This window comes from Protopterus annectens, chromosome 9.part0 (genome assembly GCF_019279795.1).
Source record: "Protopterus annectens isolate FY-2018-M chromosome 9.part0, PAN1.0, whole genome shotgun sequence".
NCBI lineage: Eukaryota > Metazoa > Chordata > Ceratodontiformes > Protopteridae > Protopterus > Protopterus annectens.
In genome coordinates, this window is record NC_056743.1 from 1,549,227,037 (window position 1) to 1,549,253,898 (window position 26,862).

The 26,862-nt window shown below is 39.1% G+C and overlaps 1 protein-coding gene across 1 annotated transcript in view; it reads right to left on the reverse strand.

The window, feature by feature from the left end:
- LCP2 (lymphocyte cytosolic protein 2) overlaps window positions 1-26,862 on the reverse strand; it is a 1,995,233-nt gene that overhangs the window by 683,778 nt on the left and 1,284,593 nt on the right. Inside the window, exon 8 of the mRNA XM_044084497.1 lies at window positions 2,333-2,433. Coding sequence (XP_043940432.1) covers window positions 2,333-2,433 — 101 coding nt within the window. The remainder of the gene's footprint in view (window positions 1-2,332; window positions 2,434-26,862) is intronic.

The window sequence follows — 26,862 nt, forward strand, 5'->3', positions numbered from 1 at the left end:
CCGAGACTCCTTGCTCAGGGGATGGACTGAGGGACTCTCCTGGGTGAGTTCCCTCTTAGTGGCTGCTGCCGACAACATGGCATCTAGCGGGGGTCCCTTGCTCCAGTGGGCACGGTCAGCAGGGGGGCTAAGGATCCTGTCGGACCTCTTAGGGATTGGCTCCACGGTGTCCAGTTCCTTCCACGCCCTGGTGGTAATAAAGTCCACCAGGGTGTCGGCAGGAGTGGACGCCCAAGAGGTAGACGGGCCCGCTTCAAATGCCTCCAAAAACACTGACTTGTCCGAGGAAGACTTTGGGGCAGACCACCCACCTCTAATCCGTAACATTTCCATGATGTCTCCGAAGGAGACATCCTCAGGGGGTGATCTTGGGGAGCCTTCCCCTTCCTCCAAGTCAGTGTCTTCGGTCAAAGACTCGGGGGAATCTATGTGCCTCCTCTTACATGAATGCTTGCGAGGTGCTTCCTCGGGGGGGCTGTCCGAGGAGCCCTCACCAGCAATGTCTAGAACCACAGGAACTGCTTGGGGCAGTGAAGCGGACTGTCCCAGTGGCCGGGTGAAGGAAGCCTGGCCCAGAGCAGATGGAGTGTGGGACAGAGCCGAAGCAAGGGCCGGGGGTCCGGATGCCCTCAACAGAGCCCTCTACACTACATCAAAAGCTGAGGGGGAGCCAGCCTCGACAATAGGATCTGAAAGTCGGCTCCCCCTCGGATCCGATGAGCGGATCGGAGCCGGCTCCGAGCCCCTCGGATCCGAGGGACCAGTGTGCTCTGACAAGGACGGCACCGAAGGCACACTGAGTCCTTCGGATCCGAAGCTTGGGCCAAGGCTCCGAGAGGTCGGATCCGACAGACCCGAGGGCAGGGTCGGATCCGAAGTATCCAGTACTGTCGGCGCTGACCCACCCGCGGCTCCGAGGCTGCCCGGCTCCGGGCGCTCCGAACCCGGGTAGCGGGTCGGAGAAGGAGCAATGGGCTTAAAAAAGGGGGTCCAGCTCCCCCCCCAGAGAGGGGGAGGCAGGAGCACTCCCATCTGCATCTGGGCCTGGATGAACCTTCGCATCATCCGGTCCAGATCAGCATCGGAGAGGCTGTAAGTAGACCTCGACGAGGCTACCGAGGTAGGCCTTGAGTGCCACCTCAATAACCTCGAAGGAGGTTGGGTCTCCTCATCCTCAGGCTCTGGTGAAAAGCACAGGGACTGGAGCCGAGGAGGAGGAGAGCCAGCAGCCAGAGAGGCCGGAGGAGAAGCCCGCTTAGCCGGCGGGGCCGAAACGGAGGTCTCGGCCCACCTCTTGTTGTGCTTCTCTCTCCGGTCCTTTGTCCTGGCTTCCCTCTCCTCCGACCCTTTGGCGGGAGTTTGAATCCCAGGTGGAGGAGGGGGAGCAGGCAAGGCAGGGACTGCCGAAGCAGTGACCACCAAGGGGGCGGGGGCCGAAGCCGAGTCTGGGGGCAAGAGTCCCGCCAAGACCAGCTTCGACCTCCACTCCTTCAATGCCCTTGGGTTGAACCCTGCACAGATTGAACACCCTGAAGTGAGGTGTTCAACCCCAAGGCATCGAATGCACCGAGTGTGGCCATCAGCAGGGGAAAGCTTATGGCCACACTCGGAGCACTTTGAAAAAACAGCCTTTGGGGCCTCAGACATCACTATTTTTTTTTTCTTTTTTAAAAAAATAGTAACAATAAAATAAACTAAAACACTCACACAAAGGCCCCCCCAAAAAAAACACACACACACACCAACTACGAACCAGCGAGGGGAGGGTAAAAACTATATTAAATTAACCCAAAAAAGATATAAACAGAAGGGAAACCTATAACTTTCACACAAATTTAAAGTTTTAACAATTTTAAAACCCTTTAATAAAGAATATTACAACTTAGCTTTTGGAGCTCTGACGACCCAGCCTTTACCATGCGCGGCAAACTAGATCTGGGGTCATGTAGGGAGAGCAGGGCATTATGGGTGAGGGGAGGATCTAGGAGCTCAGATCCATAGCTGTATAAATCATGCCGGTTCGGATCCGATATCGGATCCATACCCACAGGTTGCTGACAAATGAATTCTCCTACTTCAGATCTTGTATTCACAGATTTGAATGGGTAGTCAGTCTCTTGATGAATGCTGAAGAATAAAAATCTTGTAACCAAAAAGCTGACTGCTCAAAAGGAAATAAATATTTTGAAGATTAGCTATGAAGAGAGAAGTATTTGATGAATAAAATTGATGATCTTTAACAAAACCATCCACTGGAAGTATTACTATGTAAAATCATAGAATGCTTTATTACATTATAAATAAAATGTTGCAGTGGTAAAATGAAACTTACAACTCCTCCTCTGCTTCCGATTAGTGGAGGCATTGGGGAAGGCCCAGGTCTCTGAGGTGGAACTGGTGGATTGTGCGGAGATTTCATTGATGTAGGTCTGTCTAGAATTTGAAAAATATTAACATTTACACAGAAATACAATAACCAAAAACTTTAGTTATTCACTTTGGGATGCTTGCATTTAGAAATATAAGAAAGGAATCCATAACACAATACTTTCTTTTTTTCAAATAAGGCATAGGTAAAAGAATGATTAAGTTCTCAAGTGAAAAAGGAAACCACAAACCAAACTATAACTGAATGTGATCACAGCTGTATATGTTCATTATACTTAGCAAAATCCAGTCAAAAAAATTTACAGAGAACCCCACAAGGCAAGTAAATAATTGTCTCTTGTAATTTGTATACATCACTAAAGAAATTACCAAACAAATACTGTAATATGTTTCTATTTAAAACAAGGCTACTTCATATATAGTCGCCAATAATTCAGCTAGAACATTATACATGTAAAGTGGCAGACAGTATGCTTAAAGATAAGCTCATGAGGGGCATTGAATAAGGAGATTTTGTTGATAAAGTTCCCAAATAAATTAGGCAAGAATCAGCAGAAAGTAACTGAAGGAAGTTAATGAAGGAACTGAGACACTTTGAGTGAATTACGCTGGGAGGGGGGAATTAAGATAATGGGATGAAGCAAAACAACTGCTTGGATTACATGTAAGGGATATGCTCCACTATCAGGGAATTTAGAATACAGACAATGAGATAGAGATGAGTGATAGTTGAAAAGCCACCCTGATTGAATATTTGGTGGAATCAAGAACAGCTAGTACCACTAAAAGGGGGGATAATTAGTAGAGAGTACAAAATTACATATGATAATTATAAACATCAATGAGAAGAAATCAGGCCTGATTTGCTAGATATCACAAAGGATGTAAGGCAGTTGAAAGGGGGTGGGGCTTGTTAAATAGGGAAAAGAACAAGATGCATATGCTTTAATAGAATATTTGGACCATTATCTTCAGAGTCAGGGCCAGAATGATGAGGATCCAAGTAAGCCATCCCTTGAATATTATAGGAATATGTGAACTTTAAGTAAGTAATAGCATGAGAAAATATTCAGGCTTGGAATGGGACAGGATTAAGCTATTGGTAGAATTCATGACTATTGTTTTGGAGAACAATATTATATATTTCGAAGGAGAAATATGTAAACAGACTAAGGGAGTAGCTATGGGGGTAGCATGTTCCCCCATATATGCTAACTTGGTTTTATTGGAGTGGGAGGATGAATATATTTTTAAGAGCCAGTACACAGATAAGATTATTAGATATGTATGTTTCCTGGATGATATTTTTGTTCTATGGAGAGGTACTATCGAAGAAATTGAGGAAATTGTAGGATATCTGAATCATACTAGTACTTACTTAAAGTTCACACATTCCTATAATATTCAGGGGATAGCTTACTAGGATACTTTTATCTCTCACACTGACAAATGGTTTAAATCTAGAATATACAGGAAAAGCACCTTTAGTAATTCTTATTTAGAATATAGTAATTGTCATCCTTGGAAACAAAAAAAGAGTATACTGAAAGGGCAGTGTTTAAGAGCAGCTTGGATGACCTCTGACTTTGAGGGGATGAGAAGTGAGATTGCCAATACTGGCCGAATGTTTAAGGACAGAGGATACCCGGTTTCTATGATTAATGATGTTTCTCAATATGTTATAAGAGAATGGAGCAAAAAATATAAACCATTATTATGAGCAGAATTGGTAAGTAATAGAAATACAGAGGGAAATAATAGTTATAGTAGAGCATTCATATTAGAATATAATCCGACAGCAGAAATAGTAAAAAATATAGTTATACGAAACTGGGCTCACCTAAAAAGAGACTCCGAGGTTTGCAGAAGCTTGGGGCACAAGCCTAACTTCATGTACAAAGCTGCCCCAAATTGAAAAAGAAATTTAAATATAATAGAGGTATGCAAGCACAAGGAAAAACTAATGAAGGTAATAGGAAATGTGGTAGGTGCAACCAGTGTTTTGCTATCATAGAAGACAATTCTAGAGAATGTTAATAAAACAAAGATATATTTTAAGAAAGGGAACTGTAATACTAAGCAGGTGATATACTTAGCTAAGTGCAACACATGTACTGCATTCCATATAGGAAAAACCTGTAGAGCTTTTAAAAACAGGATATCCAAACATCTTTATAAAATAAGGAGAAAGGACAAAAATAGTGCTCTATATAGACATATAGTAACTAATCCTACTTGTGCTGCCTTCAGGTTTGGAATTGTGGAAATAGTTATACCACAGCCCAGGGGGGAATATAAAAGTTATTTTAAAAGAGAGAGAGGTGAGATGGGAGTTGTTGTTAAATGTGCCCCTGGTATTAATGGTAACATTACCATTACACCTTTTCTGGAATTGAGACAATAGTAGATATAACAATGACTGTATCATTGTTATAAATATGTCACACTATTATGCATGTATTGTATATAGGTTAAGCTTCAGCTTGTCATTAGAACATCTTATAGTATATTTATTACAAGAATACAAGTTTACAGCATAAAAACATGTTCATTGCTATTAGGTTTTTAATATTTTTAATATTTTTAACATTTTTTTATAAACAACAATGATTATTCATATTGTTTATAAGTTTTACTGTTTTATATATGCAGTTTTTTTTTTATTTAAACTGGAACTCACATGGCAGATTGCTACTGTTGCTTTAAGATGATGAAGTAGTTGCTGCATTTTTTCAATATACATTGAGTGGACTGCTGTAGCTGTTGAAGTGCTTGGGAATCCTGTGCCTGGTGTTTTCCCTATTACTTTTCATTAATTACATAAAGCTCAAATAGTATTTCTACGGAAAGCATGTTTACTTAATAAAGATGTAAATAAACTTTCATTAAAGAATTATTTGGTTTTAGAGCTAAAAGAAGAGGCACCCTCATTTTATGGAAGAACTTACCAGTAAAGTCTACAATACAAGATTATTATGTTTATAAAATCGTATGTTAAGCATTGTTATAACTGAGTGGAACAGAAAATTATATACACAGGTGAACTCTTATTTGATTCCAGAAGTTGGAGCTACAAATGCAAAAAATTACTTAAACACTATAGCCTATGGCATGAAAAGTGAAGTCATAATGGCTGGTGATTTTGATTGTATTTTATTAGACAAAAAAAAAAAGATTCCACTGCAGACAGAAAGCTAATAATCACATTTTCGGCCAAACACTTAACAAATTTTGTAAATCTAATGAATTTAAAGAATATGTATATGAGCTAAGGAAAACAAACTCACTTCAATTTACCCACTATTCATATAGATATAGAACACAAACAAATATAGATAAATTGTTATCTCAAACAATCTATTATTACATATCAGAAAAGTTTCACTAGTTTCATGTCCATTATTGGACCATAATGATATAATTTTTAATATTATTTTAAAAACTGACAATCTAATACATCACAGGAGATTACCAGTGTACATTGTTAAAATAAAAGGATTCAAAGATTGGTATGTTAAACAGATCAAAAGTTTCCTAGAAATAAACATGAAGGGTGAAGTAACTGACATTGTCCTGTGAGATTCACTAAAGGCTTTCTTAAATGGAAGAGTTACAATCTGGTATATTACTAAATCAGAGAATGGGACAGAGAACTGAATACACTATAGGCCAAAATAAACACAGTAAAGTTAAAGCTAAAACCAAATGATATTATCAGTCAGTTTGAACATTAAAACTTAAATGCAAAATATGTCAAAATTCTAAATCATAAGGTTTTAATAAACCTGGAAAAACTTAAACTTCAGGCATATTCAGTAAACCCTTTAAGCTTACATACATTTGCTCTTAGATCAAAGAAAATGAATAAACGAAATCATATCAAAGAAATTATAGCACATATGAATAATAAAAAAGAAAGTAAAACAGACATTAAAGGTATTCTTGAGGGCTTTAAAATGTTTATAAAAATATAAATAATAACAGAAATAACCTATATAATGATGATAGAGTTGAAACTTTTCTTATGGAAAATATAAAAAAAATAACAAGTGAACAAATAAAAGAAACTGACAGACCATTCACTTTAACAGAAGTACAAGATCAAATAAAAAAGTTAAAAAATAATAAGGCAGTGGGCTTAGATGGTCTTATACCAGAACTATATAAAATAGTACTGGATGATGCAGTGTACCAAAATGCTTCAAGAAGATGGCCATCATTCCCTTACCCAAGAAATTACAACCAGAAATTCTAAATGACTACGGATCAGTGGCTTTAACCTCAACAGTGATGAAATGCTTTGAGAGGCTGATTAAAGATCACATAGCCTCAAGCATACCAGTGACTCTGGACACATTGCAGTTTGCATACAGGATGAACCATAGTGCAGTGGAAGCCATCTCCCTAGCAGTCCATGAAACTTTGACTCACTTGGAAGGCAAGAATTGCTACATAAGACTACTATTCATAGACTTCAGTTCTGCCTTCAGTACTTCTGATAATGAAACTACTACAGTTGGGCATTAACTCCCTCTTATGTAATTAGATTCTTAGCTTCCTCATGGAAAGGCCTCAAAGGGTCTGTATGGCTGACAATAATTCCAAAAGCATAACCCTGAATACAGGAGTACCACAGGGGTGCGTCTTAAGTTCTCTCCTATTCATCCTCTTGACACATGACTGCATGGCCAGACATGAGTCCAATAAAATCATCAAATTCGAGGATGACACCACTGTCAAAGGTCTGGTCAGAGATGGAGAGGAGACGGCATACAGGAACGAGATCGAACATCTGTTGGGCTGGTATAACAAAAACAACTTAGAGCTGAATGTCAGCAAGACTAAGGAACTGATTGTGGATTTCAGGAGATCTCATGAACCACACTAACCTCTAGAGATGAAAGAGATGGCAGTACAAAGGGTCAAACATACAAAGTTTCTTGAAGTACATATCACTGAGGACCTGTCCTGGTCAGTCCATTCATCTTATATGGTCAAAAAAGTTCAGTAACAATTGCACTTCCTAAGGAAACAGAGGAAGGCAAAACTATTGAAGACCATTCTCCAAACCTTTTACAGGGGTACCATCAAAAGCATCCTTACCAATAACATTACTGTCTGGTATGGAGTCTGCAACACCTCTGATCACAAGGCTCTTAGGCGAGTTGTAGTCCTACATAAATCATACTGCATTAGTCCAGCCAGGAAGATATCCAATGAGCCTTCACATCCTGCAAATGGTATGTTTTCCTGCCTCTCCTCAGGTAGGAGATACAGAAGTATGCACTGTAAGATCTGCTCTGAGTTAGTGCAGAATGGCACAAAATACACTGAACCAACTGATATTGCCAACATTCTGGCAGACAGGTTTAGTACAAACTTCACCCCCCTTTCACCCCCTAAATGGCCCATAACCATACCAGAAGAATGTAGAGCCCCAGCATTCACTGACACACAGGTTAAAACAGCCCTATCCAAAGCCAAAAACACAGCTTCAATGGGACTGGATGGTGTCCCAGGCTGTGTCTTACACGAGCTCCAAAATGAACTAACCCCTCACCTAAACACACTGTTCAAACTCAGCCTCTCTACAGGCTACATACCCATAGAGTTGTGCACAGCAACAATTATCCCACTCCACAAAGGTGGATCCACAACGGACCCCGGGAACTATCACCCTATAAGCCTGACTAGCCTGGTCCACAAGGCTATGGAGCACATCATCATGGAACTCATTAATAGAGACATTGGGAACCTCCAAACATTGGACTCTACCTAGTTTGGCTTTGTTAAGGGCAGATCATGCCTCCTAAACCTGGTGGACTTCTTTAAGACACTTACCAAGGCTTTAGACGAGGGAAAGGAGGTCCACACAGCCTACCTAGACCCTGCAAAGGCTTTCAACACCATTCCTCATTCTGGTATTATAGACAAGCTCACCAGCCTGAACATAAACCCCTACATCACGAGATGGGTTGCCAGTTGGCTCATGGATAGAACCCACACAGTGAGAGTTGCAGGCTCTAGGTCCGACTCTAAACCGGTTACAAGTGGCATCCTGCAGAGCTCAGTCCTGGGACCCCTCCTGTTCGGTATATACTTCTCCAAGGTACAGGCAAGCACAGGAGGACTATGGCTGACCAATTTCACAGACGACTGCAAACTGGGGGCCATAATTGACTCTTTGGGTGATACAGACATCCTCCAGAAGGGTCTCACTGAGACGGATACCTGATGTCAAAATCATGGCCTCAAGCTAAATGACAAAAAGTGCATAGTCATCCCCTTTGGAAAAAACAAAGTACCCGTGAACTACCACATACGTGGTAGTCCCCTAAATACAGAAAATGTAATAAGGGATCTGGGGACCCAAGTAGATAGTAATCTCTTCCTTGATAATCATATTGCCAAGGTGGTTAGAAAATCCTTCTATGTGGCCCACGTAATCACAAAAGGGTTTGCATCTAGAACAAAAGAAGTTATTGTGCCCCTCTACTCATCACTCATCAGACCCATCATAGAGTACAACGCCCCATTTGGGATGTACCTTACAAGACACCTGCAACAGCTGGAAAGACCATAAAAGTACCTCACCAAGAGGATTATTGGCCTCAAACAGATGCCTTATGCAGCCTGACTGAAGAAACTCCAGCTGTACTCGGTTGCATACTGCTTACTCAGAGGTGATCTCTGCCTGACATACAAGGCCATGTCCAACCTAGAATTGATGGACATGCTCCACCTAAAAAAAAAACAAATCCTCAAGAGCCGCACGCTCTAGGGATCTAAACCTTACCACAGCTATAAATAAGACATGCTGGAGGGATAGATTCCTGTCCTAGAGACCCCCCGCATGGTTTGGAACAGTATTCCAATCTACATTAGGCAGGGCCCCTCACTAACACTCTTCAAAAGAAACATTGACGAGTGGATGGGAAACAGAAAATTTATCCCGGGGATCACTGGAGTGGCTCTGCTGGACAGAGGCACAGGGAACTAATGACTCTGCTGGACAGAGGCACAGGGAACTAATCTAAGGGGGAGGGGAAAGCCAACACATTCTGACTAGGCTTATACATGCCCTCGGGCAGATAGCCTAGTATTTACCTGTGAACCTATGAACCTAGGATTTCTAGACTTAAAAAGAAGTTATGTACTTACCATAACGTTCCATGTTTGTAGTCCATCTCACCTACATTCTTGCTGGCTGGGTTCGGAGCCAATATGTGGCTCTGACTCGGCCGATACTAAAGCTTGAGAGCTTTTACTGGCTCGAGGCTAGCCCCTATTCCATGGTGCCTCACAGCAAATCCCCAGATCTAGTTTGCAAGAAAGCGATAAATACCTATCAGGTAAGACCAGTATAAGAGCTGCATAAATACAGACAAAGGATTTTGAAAACATAATCCATGCCAGGTGGACAAGAAAATAGAACTATGTCAGGCAGCACCAGTATAGTCCACCAGATCCCCCAGAAAACAGGAAGGGGGTTGGAGGGAGGGACCAAGAATGTAGGTGAGATGGACTACAAACATGGAATGTTATGGTAAGTACATAACTTCTTTATGTTATGTAGTCCTATCTCGGCGTAATTCTTGCTGAATGGGACAGCATCCCTAGCACCTATATCCTGGGTGGCTTAAGCGAAGAGACTCTTCAGCACAGTGGCCCCAAAGAAAGACCTGTCCCAGGAGGCAAAATCCAATTTGTAATGAGTGACAAAAGTATGTGGTCTTGCCCAAGTAGCTGCTGCACAAATAGTATCAATTGGGAGCCAAGATCTAAAGGCACATGAAGTAGCTACAGCTCTAGTAGAGTAACCTTTAACTTTGACTGGTAATTGTTTGCCAGCTTGTTGATAGGTAAATGATATGCAATCCAAAAGCCATTTTGAATGGGTAATCTTAGAAACAGGCAAGCCTTTTTTTTGTCAGAAAAGGAAACAAAAAGTTGATCTGATTTTCTGAATTCTTTAATCCTGTGTAGATAAAACCTGAGTATTCTGTGAACATCTAACTGGTGTAGTCTATACTCTGACTTATTAGAGTGGTTTGGAAAAAACACAGGCAGCTCAATAGTAGTATTCAGATTGTGCTCTGAGCATACTTTGGGAAGAAAGGAAGGGTTTGTCCTGAGAGAGACTCTATCCTTGTGAAAAATAATGTAAGGAGGTCGAATAGTTAGAGCTTGCAGTTCTGAGACTCTCCTAGCAGATGTTATGGCTACTAAGAATAATGTTTTCCATGACAACAATTTTAGATCTGATGATGAGGATGGCTCATAGGGTGCAGACATCAAAGATGAGAGGACTAAGTTTAAGTCCCAGGTTCTAATGGTTGTTTTATTGGGGGCCTGAGAAGAACTCCTTTTAAGAAAGTTTTACACAAGGAGTGCTGCATGATTGGATTTCCCATGAAGCCAAAGTGGAAATTGGAAATGGCAGCTAATTGAACTCTAACTGCAGCAACTGCCGCTCCTTCATGAAAAATTGATGCTAGGAAGAATAAAATAGATTATGTAGGAGCTGTATATGGATCTAAGCCCCTGTTCGTAGCCCAAAAAGAAAACCTTTTCCATTTGCTGGAATATAGTTTCTGAGTGGAAGGTTTATGGGATGAAATTAAAATGTGTTTGACCGCAGGGGATAGGGGAATACACCTGGCTATTCGTGGAACTGGAGCAGCCATGCTGTCAAATTGAGGGTGTGGATGGAGGGGTGGAACTATCCTGATTGATGAATCAGGAGATCTGGAGATGGGTCCAGAATCCATGGTTCCTCCAAAAGGTAGGGCCACAGGAAGGGAAACCAAACTTGTTGAGGCCAGTAAGGAGCAATGAGGATCAAAGAACTCAACTGTCTTGCTTTCTGTATTACTTTGGGGATGAGTGGAAAAGGAGGAAAGGCATAAAGAAGTCCCGGGGGCCAATCGTGAACTAAAGCATCCTTGGGTGACATCCCCAGATGGGGAATGAGGGCAAAGTAGCTGCTGCATTTGGTGTTCAGGTGAGTAGCAAATAGGTCACAGCAAGACTGGCCCCATCTGTGAAAGATTTCTTTCTCAACCATTGGATTCAGGGTCCACTCGTGAGGCATCAGAATTGCTCGGCTGAGTTTGTCCGCTATTACGTTGGATTTCCCCAGGATATGTGTTGCTATCAGGAAGCCTTGAGTATCCATCACCCATTTCCAAACTCTTAAGGCTTCTCAGCAAAGTGTGTAAGACTTGGTTCCTCCTTGCGTGTTTATGTACCACACGACAGACATGTTGTCTGACTGAATTACAATACTCCCGATGGGAAGGGAGCTGTGAAGTGCTTGCAATGCTTATAGCACCGCTCTCATCTCCGGAATATTGATGTGCAAGTGGTTCTCGTGATTCTGCCAAGTACCTTGGACTGTCATTCCCAGATAATGCCCCCCCCCCACTTTATCTGGGAAGCATCCGTGGTCAAAACTGCTTTCTCTTGGAGAGGAACAAGTGGACGACCTAGGATAAGTTGTTTTGTGTACAACCACCATGTCAGATCCTTTTTGCATGCATTTGTTATCAAAATCTAGTGAGACAATGGAAGATCTTGCATCGACCATTGGGCAAATAGCAGCCACTGAAGTATCCTCATGTGTAGGCGAGCAAGAGGAACTAATAGGATGGCGGAAGCCATAGTCCCTAGGACTTGAAGGACTACTCTGGCCTGAACTTTTTGTTTGTTTAGCAAGGATCTGACTTGACTGCGTAGACTGCACTCTTTCCTGTGTTAGCCTTACTGACATGGTGGTTGTGTCTAATTCTAAGCCTAAATATACAATATGCTGCGAGGGAGATGAGACTGTCTTTTGTAAGTTTACAGTGATGCCTAGACTGGTGAACAAGGATAGAGTCTCACCCCTGGTTCTGATGAGTTGATGCTTGGTGGTAGCAGTGAGGAGCCAGTCTAGGTATGGAAACACCTGGAATCCTTGACGTCTCAGGTGAGCCGTTACCACTGCCATGCATTTGGTAAACACTTGGGGGCTGTAGTGAGACCAAAGGGCAGTATTCTGAACTGAAAGTGATTGGCTCCCAGTCTGAAGCTTAAGTGTCTCCTGGAGCGCCTGTCCATTTTGATGTGGTAGTACACATCCTGGAGATCAATTGAGCACATCCAGTTGTCTTTCCCGATAAAGGGAAATATCAACTGCAGAGTGACTATTCGGAACTTCGATTTCTTTACATGCTTGTTGAGCCTGCTGAGATCTAGAACTGATGTCTAGTCCCCTGTCTTTTTTGGAACTAAAAAGAATCGAGAGTAAGTTCCGGATCGGACTTGCTCTGCGGGGACTTCTTGGATCACTCTTTTTTGCAGCAACGAGAGGACCTCTGATGTTGCACGGTCTAGTTGGATGGGTGGTACATATGGTAGAGACCGGTTTGTTGGGGGGTTGGAAACAAAGAGGATCAGGTAACCTCTGGATATTATGGTGTGTAACCAACGATCTTGTGTGATGGTTAGCCAGGTGCTTGGGTACAGCAATAGATGACCCCCGACTGCCTCCAGAGATGGACAGTTGGGCAACCCTTCAGGGGCGATGGAAGGGATGATCAGAGAAAGTTTCTCTGTCTCCCTGATGCTGTGGACCTCCTCTGCCACAAGGATGATATCTTCCATTATATCCTCCCCCTCTGCCTCTGGGGGAGGGTTGACCTTGTGCCTGAGAAAAAACTTTTTGGGATTTACAGAACCACATTTTCCCTCCTGTATTACCCTTGGGATAGGGTCTGGATGAGAGTGAGAAATGGACTCTGATGACAGATAAGGTTTTCTCTTCCTGTTCGCACCTAGTCAAAGTCTCTTTCACTTGGGGTTGAAAAAGACAAACCATCAAAGGGGACGTTAGTGAAGGAAGACTTGAAGGATTCAATAAAATTGCAAAGACACATCCCGAATGTCTCCTGAGGGATATTCCTGCTGAGGCTGCTCTACTCACTCCATCTGGTGCATATGAGATCAGCCTCATGGAGGAGTTAGTCTATGGAAGTAAGGGTGGAGAGCTGTGCAGAAACCTTATCCATGGAACCCGGAGCTACTGAACCCTGGAGGGTGTCTCCTAACTTTTTCAGGAGATCCCTGTGAAGGTGAGTAAAATGATTCAGGGAATTTAGCAATCTTAGTGTAAATGCCGCTGAAGAAAAAGTACGTTTCCCATGCCTATCCATTGTCCTGGACTCCTTGTTTGAGGATGGATATTAGAAGATATCTCAGATAATTCCTTCTTGGTGGCCGCTGTTACCACCATAGCCTCAATGGGAACTCCCTTACTAAGAAAAGACATGTCCTCAGGTGCTGTCATAAACTTATTTGGCCTCCTTGGGACGAGTTCCACTTAATCTGGAGAGGTCCATGCTTTCCACGATATGACCCCCAAAGGTTGGTCATAAGGTGGTGTCACCCAGGAGGTGGAAGGTCGGGAACCAAAGGCCTCAAGATACACAAATTCATCCTCAGAAGGGTTAGAGGTCTTGCAATCACCCCTCTGTCTAAGGATTTCTAGGATGTCAGAAAAGGAGACATCCTCAGAGGGGGATCTAGAGGACCCTTCTGATTCCTCTAAATCAGTGTCTGACGTGACAGACTCAGGTGAGTTGACATGCTTCGTCTTACACAGACTCTTCTGAGGGAGCTCTCCAGTGAGATAATCTGGGGAGGTCTCGGAAGAGGGGGCACCTCCAATGGGGGATACTTGTGCCTCTGCTTCTTTATGCTGTGGGGGTGACAGGGGGAAGAGGTTGCTGCCTGCTGCTGGTGGGACACAGGTTACAATGGAATGGCTTTAGCAGAGAATAAAGCCTTCTCTATAGCTTCGAAAGCCTTCCCCCTGCTCCGCAGATGACCTCCACTCTGAGGGGACAGATGGTCGACTCCTAGCAAGAGGGAATGGCTCTGAAGCAGAAGTGGGAGCTGAGTTGAGTCGAGCTGAGGCTCCGAGAGGGAGGGTCAGTTCCAACGAGAACCCAGGGTGACTGTCTCCCTCGGAGTCGACATGAGAGTGTCGGCTCCCAGATCCCTCAGCTCCAGATTGAGCCATCAAGGATAGCGTAATTGGATCCGAGGAAGCAGGTTGAAATCCCAGAGCCGATGGGTCCAAGACAGAGGAAACTGAAGTAATAGGCTTTGAGAGCGAAGCAGTCAGATGAGGAATAGTTGTCGGTAAGGGGGTCGGCTCTGAGACCTTTGGGTCTGGAGGGGCCAATTTTCTTGCCAGAGCTGGATCCGAAAGCAACCTCTTCACCACCCACTCGATGTCCTCATCTGATAGAGTCCTGGAGGATCTGGTAGAGACAGAAGGAGATCTCCTTCTCTCCAAAATAGGAGATCTCAAAGTGGGAGACACAACCTTGATTTCAGGTAAAATGTTCGGTACCGAAGGTTGTCTCAGAGCCGAGGAAACCGACGGCACTGAAATGGATGAAGCTGAGTCGGAACTGGAACTTCTTGGCTCCGACGCTTTAGTCTTTTTAGTCGGCTCTGAAGCCGGGGTCGATGATTTTCCCTTAGCGGATTATAGATCTGCCTGACCAAGTTCCAGCTGTTCCTGGAAGGAACTGGTCATGAGACCCCTATCTATGAGTTTCCTCTTTCTCTCTAGTACTAAAAGTGTGACAAAATGTGCAGGGTTCCTGCAAATAGGCTTCACCAAGGCAATACACGCAACTGGTGTGGCTGTCTGTAAGAGACATTTTCTGTGCACACTTATCACACTTTTTAAATCCCGAAGGGCAATGATCCTTATCTTTTGACTTTTCGAGTATCAGGAAAGATAAGTTAGATAACAATACTAAAAGTATTAACTGCAACAATAAGAGAGGAAGGAAGAAGAAGATAACTTTTTTTCCATCTGCAATAATTAACTGATATGCATATTGAATGTTGGTTCACACCTTACCCTATCATAGGACTCTATGAAGTGCAATATAAATAACACCGTGCAATATTCATGCTGACCATTCCGTATGCTGCTTAGTTATGTTATAGTAAGGTCATGCACATGTTGTTACTCAGTTCTGTTTATATGTAAAGTGTGTCTGGTCATTATGTTATTATTTTGTTCTATTTTTACTTTTATTTATTCTCTGTATGTATGTTTTTGTACTGGGAATGAAGCATCACAATTTCGTTCAGCTACAACATAGTGTAGTTCTGAATGACAATAAAGTTTTCTTTGACTTTAACTCTGACTTGACTTAAAATATTAGATAAGGTCTATAGAGAAATAAAACCAACTACTGATGTCCCCCCATCATGGAAATGTTCTCTTATATCACCTAGTTTAAAACAAGATAAGGATCCTACAAAGTGTTCATCATTCATACCCATTAAAATTTTAAAAGTGGACTAAGTAAGATGTTCATGTTCATTTAGCTAACAGAATTAAGCTACTTATACATTAACTAACAATGATAAAACTTGGTTTATTTTAAATAGACAAGTAAAGGATAATATAATAAGAATACATAAATTAATAGACTATGCAAATAAAAATAAAAAAAAACTTCCTATCATTAGTCTTGATTTAGTTAAGGCTTTTGACTCAGTTAATTGGTCATACTTGTTTAAAACACTTAAAGTGTATAATTTCTCGCCTGAGCTAATTGCATTAATTTCTAAGTTATACAATAACTTTTGTGGTTATTTAAAATAGAAAACAACTCAAGGCAAAACAACTAATAAAATAAAAAAACAGGGCAAAACAGCGTGACAGCGAAATTTGCTTTATTCCAAAATCTTCTTAAATGCTTTTCGTCAGTTGAAATAACTGACTTCTTCAGAGATGCCAATAACAAAGTTCAGTCTCCATTTAAAAATGTAATAATCAAGAACTCCATTAGTACCAAAGTAATTGAATAATTGCTTGGTCTCTTCCATTCATATTAAAGAGACATGTATCAATTCTACGAACCAAACACTTAAAAAATATATAATCGTACCACACATTAAAAAACACTATAACAGTCACTCTAACTTTTAACTGCTAAATACATATATATATATATATATATATATATATATATATATATATATATATATACAACATTAAGTACAATTATAAAAATGTATTTAAAAACTAAGTTCTAACTTGCTTAGAAGTGATTCAATGACAAAAAACAATCTGACTATGTTTACAGTTGAAAATCTCTACTCACCTCTTTAAACTATTCAATTTTAATAAACTTGAAATGGAACAAGTATCGTTTAGACATGGAAAACAGTATGCACTTAATCTCACCTGCCAGGTTAATTCGGATTCTTCTAACTTAAAAGGTCTCGGCCCTCCCCCTACAATCAAGACTGACCTGGTCAATAACAATAAAGTTAAAATTATGGTTATTACATACAGACGTGTGTTTAGCTAGGGCGTTCTCAAGTTTACACTTTCTGATAGCATACAGATGTTCGTAGATTCTATCCCTCAGTCTCCTTTCGGTCTTACCAACATAGAAGACTGGGCATGATGTGCGTCTAGTTAAATACACAACAAAGGTAGAATTGCAATTATATTTATGTTTTAGATTATAAGAGACACCATTTAAATGGAAACAATTTGCTTCCAACACGTATCTGCAGTAATTGCAATTCTGACACTTGACCATACCTGGATTGCGTGCACAGAGGGTATGACGTCTTTCAAGTACAGCCTTGATGTTCCTCCCTCTCCGAAAAGCCACTTTTGGTCTATCACCCAATTTATCAGGTATAAAAGGGTACATTTTAAATAATTCCCAGTTCTTCTCTATTATATTTATACAAACATTACTATCTTTACTAAATGTAGTAGTGAAATATGTTATATTAGTGGTGTTGGTACAAGGCTGAAGAGATTCAGCTATTTCATGTAGGCTGACACAATCATTATTAAACGAGTGTCCTGCATAATCTGATACAAAACAGTTTTTGACCGGAAGGAGAGGTTTATAAGTGTTTTCACTTCTCTTATCACTAATTTCCTGGATAAGATTATTCAACAATAATTCTGGATAACCGCGAGATAGAAACATATTTTTAAGCACTGCACATTCCTCTAAAACGTCATCGTCCAAACTGGTCATCCTGGCAGCTCTGACAAGCTGCCCCTTGACAACTGACTTCTTTTGTGAGAAAGGATGACTACTAGTGAAGTGCAAAAAGGTGTTAGAATAAGTCTTTTTCCGAAAGATCTTAGCAGTAAAACAATCAAACATATAATTCTTACTTAAGAATACATCAAGATAAGCTATGTTATCTAGATCAAATGTAAATGTAAATTGTAAGAAATCAGTAGTACTGTTAAAGTAATATACTAAGGATTTACTCATGTCCTCATTACCATTGAATAAAATCAAAATGTCATCCAGGAATCTCGTATAGTATATAAACTGGTCAAAAAACTTGTTTTTGTTGGTGAAAACAAATTCAGATTCCCAGTAAGCCATTACTAAATTAGCTATATTCCCACCACAAGGTGATCCCATTGCCACCCCCACTTTCTGTAGAAAAAAATCATCTTGAAAAACAAAATAGTTGTTAGATTGTACCAAATCACTGAGATCGTAAACCAGGTGTATTTCTCTACTCGAAGCATTGTGTTTCTTTAACATGAGAGTGACCCAGTCGAGTGCTACATTGTGTGATATACTGGTATACAAATCTCTCACATCTATTGTTAAAAAATTGTAGTGAGGATTGAATTCGACAGATTTTATGTTCTCAAGAAATGTCCAAGAGTCTTTACAAATCTGAAGCTCCTTCACTATGTATTTCTGAAGTATACCATCCACAACTTTAGCACAAGAATACATGGGAGACCCTCTACTGTCTACTAGTGGCCTCAATGGAGGGTTCTCTATAGATTTGTGAATTTTCGGAATACCGAAAATACAAGGATACCTTGGAAACATTGTAGTTAAATAACAGTACATCTTATGGTCAATTCTGCTGTCAATATAGAATTCTTCAATGCAATCCTTAATGGCCTTATATGCCTTATTAACTTCTGATCTTGAGCTAATCGCATATGCATTAGATTTTAATAATTCACCCATACGATTAAAATAATCAGATGTACTAAATACTACCAACCCTCCTCCTTTATCTGGTTTACAGAACCGAAGACTTTGGGATTTAAAGAACTGTAAATAGTCATGTTCTATTTTATTTATATTAGAAGGTGAACTAGGTAAAACACCGATGTTAGTGACATGTCTAATATCAAGCTCACAGCATTTCTCAAGCAATTCGAGTGCTGGGTGGAATGGGGGATTATAAGTACTAGGGATGTGTAATTTGTCATGTTCAAAAGTATTAGGGACATTTCCCATCAACAAATTAAAATTTAATTTCCTAGTAAAAGGTTTAATGTCCAGGATGGTATCAACTATATTCAAGGGCTTAGAAGGAACAAACGTCAAACCTTTAGACAAAAATTCTACCATATTGGTATCAAATCTGGTAGTACTGAAATTATACAATTGAAAGTCACCTGATTTATTTAAAACAATCTCTACTTGCTGTGATGTTAATAAATGGTCAGTATTACATACATTCTGTCTCTCAGTCAATGGTGGGTCTAATACTCCCAAATCACACAGTACCTGATCAGTTTCATTGTTCTGGAGGAAAGTAGGAACAGCTAACAAGTTGCTTAAATTACTTGAATGTGTTAGTTCTTGTTCCTTTGTTCCTTTGTTTGCTGTTCCTCCATTTCACATTGGAGTGTGGTTGTTGAAAATTTTTGGATGATGTCGTTTTCGGTCGTGCCCCCATATGGGGGCGCTGTTGAAAATTTAGATGTTGGTTAGTGGAATTACCACTTCTCAACCTCTCACTCCAAAGGCCTTCCCTTGGTGCTCCAGCATTCAAGTCCTGGTCAGATGTGTTATCAATAACATTGTTACCCAACCTGTCATTAACTGAGACCAAGTCAACTGAAGCAGTCATATGAGATGAAACCCCGTTCTGGTCACAGTTAGTCTCGTTTGTTCTGTTGAAATAAAAAAGACCTTTTTTCCATACCTGATCAGGTGGGGGAGTAGGATAAGCCACACCTTGTTTATATGCATTACAGTCTCTAATAAGCTTTTTAATTTTGTGGGACTGTAATTTAAACATAAGTTCGTCAATACTAGAAAAAGTACATTCATATTCAAATTTATATCTATTGAATTCAAGATCTGATTGTATCCTTTTGTCTAGATCAACTAGGTAAGTAGAAAGTTCTTCAACCCATAGGTTGTAATGTTTAACAATAAGTTCAATTAATTCCATTCCTTGACGATCAAACAGATCAAGTCTGTATGGAATACCGAGCCAGCTTCCAAGCCGGTTGGGTATGGGGAACGTCTTAGTCCCTTAGGTACAATCTTCCGTGAAAGGCATTCATTAAAATAAGAAATTTCTAATTGCAATTTTTTTTCATTTTAGGGAAACATACATCGAATGCCTTTAATTTACTACTTAAATCATCATTAAGATAGTCACGATTAACAGAACTGACCTTACTACTGTCAGTACAGGTTTCATTAGAAAAATTAAAAGCATTCTTTAACCATGCCGGTGAACCAGCAGTAACATCATTACCTTCACTTCCTTGTATTTGGTTGTGGAGGACCGGTGGTCTCTGAACAATACTATCCAGAGTGCCTTCACTAAGTGGAGGACGAGCCATGTTGCCTGGATTAACATTGTCCACTAAACTTGCACCATTAGGCATTGGACGAAACATGCTCCCCAAATTAACACTAGCCATATCGATAGCAGGAACTTGCCTTCCTCTAACTAAGTTAGGTGAAACCAATGGAACCGGTATGTTAGCAACTTTCGATTGAACTTTAAAGTTCGTATGTTCAGTAAGACTTCCCATTACTGATTTAGCTTGAGGGAGCGACTGGACGGTATTCTCTGGAACAATAGGATTATCTTGCGGGCTTGAGCAAGCAGGCAAAGCTCGACTCGGTGAAATGTTTGCATTACCATTAAATGCATAATTAAGTGAACCAGTCTATCCTGTTCGCTGGATGTTGCCATCCGGCAGCCGTGATAAGTACACAGCTGACGTGAAGGTTTGACGGAAATCCCGATGTTCAGCATCAAGTTGGTCCAATCTAGAAAATAAACTCTCAATTTTGTTATTAATGGAGTTCAAGAAGCTGCCCACGACCGGATTATCGATGTTGTCCAATAAGTCCCCGGCAGTAGAACTCGGTTTCCCAGAATTAATACTTGATTTGAATACCGAATGTGTATCTACAGGTCTAAAAGGGCTGTGACTGCTGTCACCCGTTGCCATTGAGAACGCCCTAGCTAAACACACATCTGTATGTAATAACCATAATTTTAACTTTATTGTTATTGACCAGGTCAGTCTTGATTATAGGGGGGGGCCGAGACCTTTTAAGTTAGAAGAATTCGAATTAACCTGGCAGGTGAGATTAAGTGCATACTGTTTTCCAGGTCTAAATGATACTTGTTCCATTTCAAGTTTATTAAACTTGAATAGTTTAAAGAGGTGAGTAGAAATTTTTGACTGTAAACATAGTCGGTTTGTTTTTTGTCATTGAATCACTTCTAAGCAAGTTAGAACTTAGTTTTTAAATACATTTTTATAATTGTACTTAATGTTGTATATATATATATATATATATATATATATATATATATATGTATTTAGCAGTTAAAAGTTAGAGTGACTGTTATAGTGTTTTTTAATGTGTGGTACGATTATATATTTTTTAAGTGTTTGGTTCGTAGAATTAATACATGTCTCTTTAATATGAATGGAAGAGACCAAGCAATTATTCAATTACTTTGGTACTAATGGAGTTCTTGATTATTACGTTTTTAAATGGAGACTGAACTTTGTTATTGGCATCTCTGAAGAAGTCAGTTATTTCAACTGATGAAAAGCGCTTAAGAAGATTTTGGAATAAAGCAAATTTCGCTGTCACGCTGCTTCGCCCTGTTTTTTTATTTTATTAGTTATTTAAAATAGGTTATTTTCTTTCTAATTCCTTTAAATTAGAAAAAGGCACAAAACAAGGCTGTCCATTATCAACTTTACATTTTGCAATAACCATAGAACCCTTTGCTAATAGTATTAGATCCAATAAGAAGATTAATGGTATCAAAATAAAAGAAGTTTTCAAACTAAAAATTCATCTCGTTGCTGATTATATTTTATTAACAATGGGAAATGTAGAACATTCAGTCAGACATATAATTAGTTCTATGAGTCAGTTTGAAGAAATCTCAAACTTAAGATTTAATCATAATAAAACAAGTACATTATTAATTAATAAAAAATTTTAAAAAATTGTACAACAGATATTCTAACTTCAATTGGAGTAGCAATCAAATTAAACACCTTGGTATAACCATTATGTCTAATAGTAAGGAAATGATACAAACATTCAACAGGTTTATGATAAAATTTTAAGTTTAGTCAGAAATTGGAACAAATTCTTTTTAATTATGAAAAATGATTAATGCTTATTAAGATGGTAATTCTCCCTAAAATATTGTTTGTCATACAATCTTTAGTACTATCTCCACCATAAAAATAATGAAGAAGATAAATAATATTCTAATTAAATTTTTGGCACCCTAATAAAGCAAAAGTTTCCTTTGATTGGCACAGAAAAGGTGGGGATAATGGATATTCAATTGTATGTTATTTCAACAATTGTAAAAATTATAGTGTTGTGGATAAATCCATCTTATGATTCAAAATGGGAACAAATACATCAAGAAATATTATTAGTAAATAATAAATATAGCACAGCCTGTCATAAACAAATCGCACCTAATAGTTTTATTTGGTTATTAAAAAATGTTTCATAAATGGTATTATACCCTCTTCTTAAATTCCTTATTTAAATACATCAATTCAGGTTTCCAAAAGTTCACATATTCTAACCATTGTATTAAAGACTTAATATTTTCTATGTTTCCAATTGCATATACAAATGGCTGCTTAGAAACGTATAACTTCAACAAAAAGGTAGGATTGAAACAACAAAGTAATTTAATTTACTGGCATCAATTCTTAAATGGTATTGATATATATATTGTTGAATTTTTAAGGACCAAATGCAATCAAGATTCTGAAACTTGTTAATTTTATAAATATTTAGAGACTTTGCGAACACAGAAATAAATAAGATATTTAACCTAGATAAGAAATCCTTCCCCAATTTATTGGAATTCTTAAAATTATCAATAATAATGCAATGAAAAATAAATCATATTTGTCAGAAATTTATAAAATTCTTAAGTTAAATTTCATATATTTAGACAATTCCTATTGGAACTACTCCTCAAAATTAATAAAGACTTCCCTGAAGACTACAAGAAATTAATATTAACATTTACATATAGAACTAAATCTTCATTATATTGGGAAATTTTCACTTGGAAATTTTTACACAGAGCTTTTGTCACTCCTAACAAAATTACAATTATGCATAAATCAAATAGAATTAAATTCTGGAGATGTGATTCAGAGATAACAGCTGACTGGACACATATGTTATATAAATGTGGTAATTTCCCCTTTTTGGAAAGAAATTAATAAGTTTATTCAAGCTCTATGTTCAGATATATATGATATTTGTAAATCTTTAGTTTTATTTAATGCTCTGATTCCTTTGATAATTTTAAAAATCCAAGTGATTCTTCCTTGGTCTATTCTTGCTATAGAAAGAAAAGTAATTACTAAAAACTGGAAAAGTAAAGTCACGCCCACTTGTGTTGAATTTATTATTATGGCAAAAATTGTTTGCAGCAGTGAATTGCATACTATAAATATGAGAATTTCTAATATTACACATTCATATGAATCTTGGCTTAAACTTAAAGACTTGCTCAAAAAATATTAATTGTTGTTGGTGTGCAACTTTGATGTATTGATCAGCTGCGGACCTATGTACATCATCATTCATTTGTTTTATAATTGATTTGTTTATTTATTGTTTTAAAACCAAATAAAAAAATAAAAAAAAGAATAACATCACACTATTAATCCATTCTGCTTTAGATTTTATTTTCACCTTCCACATTTCTATAATTAGTGGTTACCTTGAAAATAGTATTATACTGTTCAGTCATCTTGTAACAAAACTTTATTATTTTTGTTTATTTGTCTGCTGCGCCTTAAGACAGTTTTTATTTTTGTCAAATTTTTGTTCTATTTTCTGGATGTGTTGATTGAGTGCATCTGTCACTGTTTATTGCACCTCTTCATTTCTTTACATAGTCTTTTTCAGTTGCTCATTAGTAAGTGGCAACTACTTACTTTCATTAACTAGACTTCTTTTGTTGTATTTGCTGACCACTTTATTGTTAGTAGGGATTTGGGTTCTTGTCTTTGTGATCAGTCTTGTGGAGCTGTGTCTTTAATAACTCACTCTCAGCTTACACATTCTGACACTATACTTTTAGATCACACAGAGTTCTTTTTCTTGCTTTGTAAACACTCATTTGGCTTGTGATGTCGCATGAGTTAGCATTTCCAAATTTACTTTTATGTTTCACTTTTCCAGCTGGTACAGAATGTTCAGATAATTTTTTGGACAAGTAAACAATTTGTTTGTTTTATTTTGCCATTTTTTTAGCTGAATAAGGCCAGACAATGGTTTTGTTACATTTTCTGTTGTTTTATTTTCATTTTCATTAACCATCTGCCCCAGCATTGTTGCTGACTCTCAGCTTAAAGACAGCACTCCATGTCTGTCTTCACTCACTTCATGATTTAACTCCATCTCGTAGAGTTATACACTGTTCAGAAAGCACCACCTTTATTTTTCTCAGTTCATGGCTTGCTCTTTGTTGCATAACCAGATTCCCAGACATTACCTCTATTGCTTTTTCTACAATATTTTATTTCTCAATGACAGCATCACATTTCAAACCCAAGTTCTACTCTTCAGCATCATCAATTCCAGTGTTCTAAGACTGTTAACAGCCAGAGTTATTAATCTCAAATAAGGTTTTGCTTTGTATGATTAAAACAATGGATTGTAAACTTCTGTTTGACACTGGCTTTCAGAGGCATTGTTATCTGTAACACTTTCATTCTGCTGTAGTACAGTATTGATTGTGACCAGATTTAGTTGGCCAACACTACTTTGCTTTTCTGAACCCATGTTGCCATATAACAAAAGAGTTTAACACATATTATGCTTCCATCATGCTTTCATGATAGCAACACTTTTTTTTTACTTGTTACTTCTTTTGCTACACACCTTTCAGTACAGGCCATTTACACTCATTTGCATACAATTTCTTATAATACATACCAGTGAAACCCATTCTCCCTTTCAGAAGGTTTAATTTTCAGAAGCAGCACTTGACAAAAACTTTAGTTTCACAAACTGTGGATCAAATTTTGATAAAGCAATTTTTCCACACATACAATCTTAGTTAAAAGTCTTTAATGTAACACCAGCAAAGAATTTTCTTGTCCAACCAACCTTTTAACCACCAGAAGATTCATTTTTATTGCTGGATCAAGTCTCTGTATTGGCACTGGGCAAACTGTTCCTGCAGGTTTAATAGTTCCTTAGTAATAACAGTTCAATACTTGAAAATATTCAATTGTTTTTTTGCTTATATGGCTCATATCCATTGCTCCAGGTCTCTTACTACTATTCATTAGTATTAACAGCTGAGTACTTAAGAACATACATTTTTTACTTCTGTTGCACATATACATTGCTATAGGTTTCTTCCTACTGTTCACTAAGACGACTCTGGATAAGATTCAGACAGCACATTGTAATATATAGGCCGGGATTCACTAATCCTCCATGTAAGACTAACTAAGTCTTACTCAGAGACTGCTGTCTAAGAGTATGACGTCAGCGCGTCATGCATATGCATGAGGGCACGCTGACTCAACTCCAAGGCTAACACAGAGCATGCACGAGTGCAGGGGGCATGTCAGACTGCCGAGCAGTCCAAATATCCATGCCCCTGCAAGTGCCTAAACAGCAAATGCCACCAGACATGAGCAAGTCCACTCAAATGTGTATATCTTCAACACTACACTCCCCCCACATTCCAAACCCTTGTACAAATACAATAAAATGTCAAACCTTTTTTTTTCTCATTCCCGATATAGCTGCCTGAATTTGTGCGTGTGTGTGCGGGTTTGCCCATTGCTTAGCTACAGTTAGCAGTTCAGACATAGAAGAGGATAATAAACTACTTATATGCAAATTAAACGAAACAGCAATAGCATAGTGGTAGAGCCTTCGTTCAAAGAGGAGGCATTCCCGGTTCGAGTCCCACCACTCCCCTTCCCATTTTCTGTAGTAAATCTGTGCAAAGAATTAATTCCTGACATTTACCTTTTAAATATTAGTGCAATGCATTGAAATGGCCTATGTAGTAGTGAACGATATTTTATATAAATATATATATATATATATATATATATATATATATATATATATGAAGGTGAAATGGCCATGCATACTGATAAATTCATAAGTAATGTATCTTAAGCAGTGTGAAGCACTGCTAAGCAAAGTTTACCAGTATTAAGCACATTTAAGTATAATTGCACTTAGCTTAGCACTGCTTTAACTAGCGCAATAGCTTTGAGCGGAGCTGCGCATCACGCCAACTAGCGCAAACCAAACATGTTTGCGTGAAGCTGTGCAACGTCAGGCAACTTTGGTAAATGTAGAGCAATGTTGGGCAAAGTTGAGAAAAGTCTGCTAAGCACAGCCACACTCCCTACCGTTCAGGCCAGCAGTAAAATAAAAAAGCAATGACAGGCCTCGAACCCGGGATAGTGTGCACCATAATCACAGTACTGATCCACTAAGCCATGACAGCATTTGATATTCATGGACTGTCAACACACATATACATATTAATTAAAGTTTACCCAGTGCTAAGCAGGTGTGCACTCAGCTGAGAATTTTCAAATCTGGCCAATCACAAATAAGTGCAGGAAATGAGGCATATTTAAGCTCCATAGGTGGGAATACTTGCCATAACTGGTTGTAGCTCCCATCTGCAGGCAGCAATGGCTGGTATCTCTCGCTTCCGAGCACAACGGTGGGGCATTGAGGAGTCAAAAGTGATGGTTTGACTCCTCATCCATCATCATGATGCTAGACTCCCGCAGGGCCAGTTCCAGGGCACGGAATACAAAGCAGAAGCCTGGAACTGTCTCGCACATGAACTCACCAGTGCCACAGGAGTCCCTCGGACTGGTGAGCAGGTTAGACACCACCATGCAGACCTGAAGAGATGCAAGCAGGACCAACTGAACCAATGGATACAGGAGGCCCGTGGGATGCAAAATGCCCCACTACTGTGTAGGTAGCCATGGAATGAAGTATGTAAAAATTGCTAGTGTAGTCGATAGTATGGATAGGCATATGTCCCAATATCCCTTCAATTACTTCACAGCTGCAGGTGTCCATGCTGTGAATCAGCAAGCCTATGCAGATA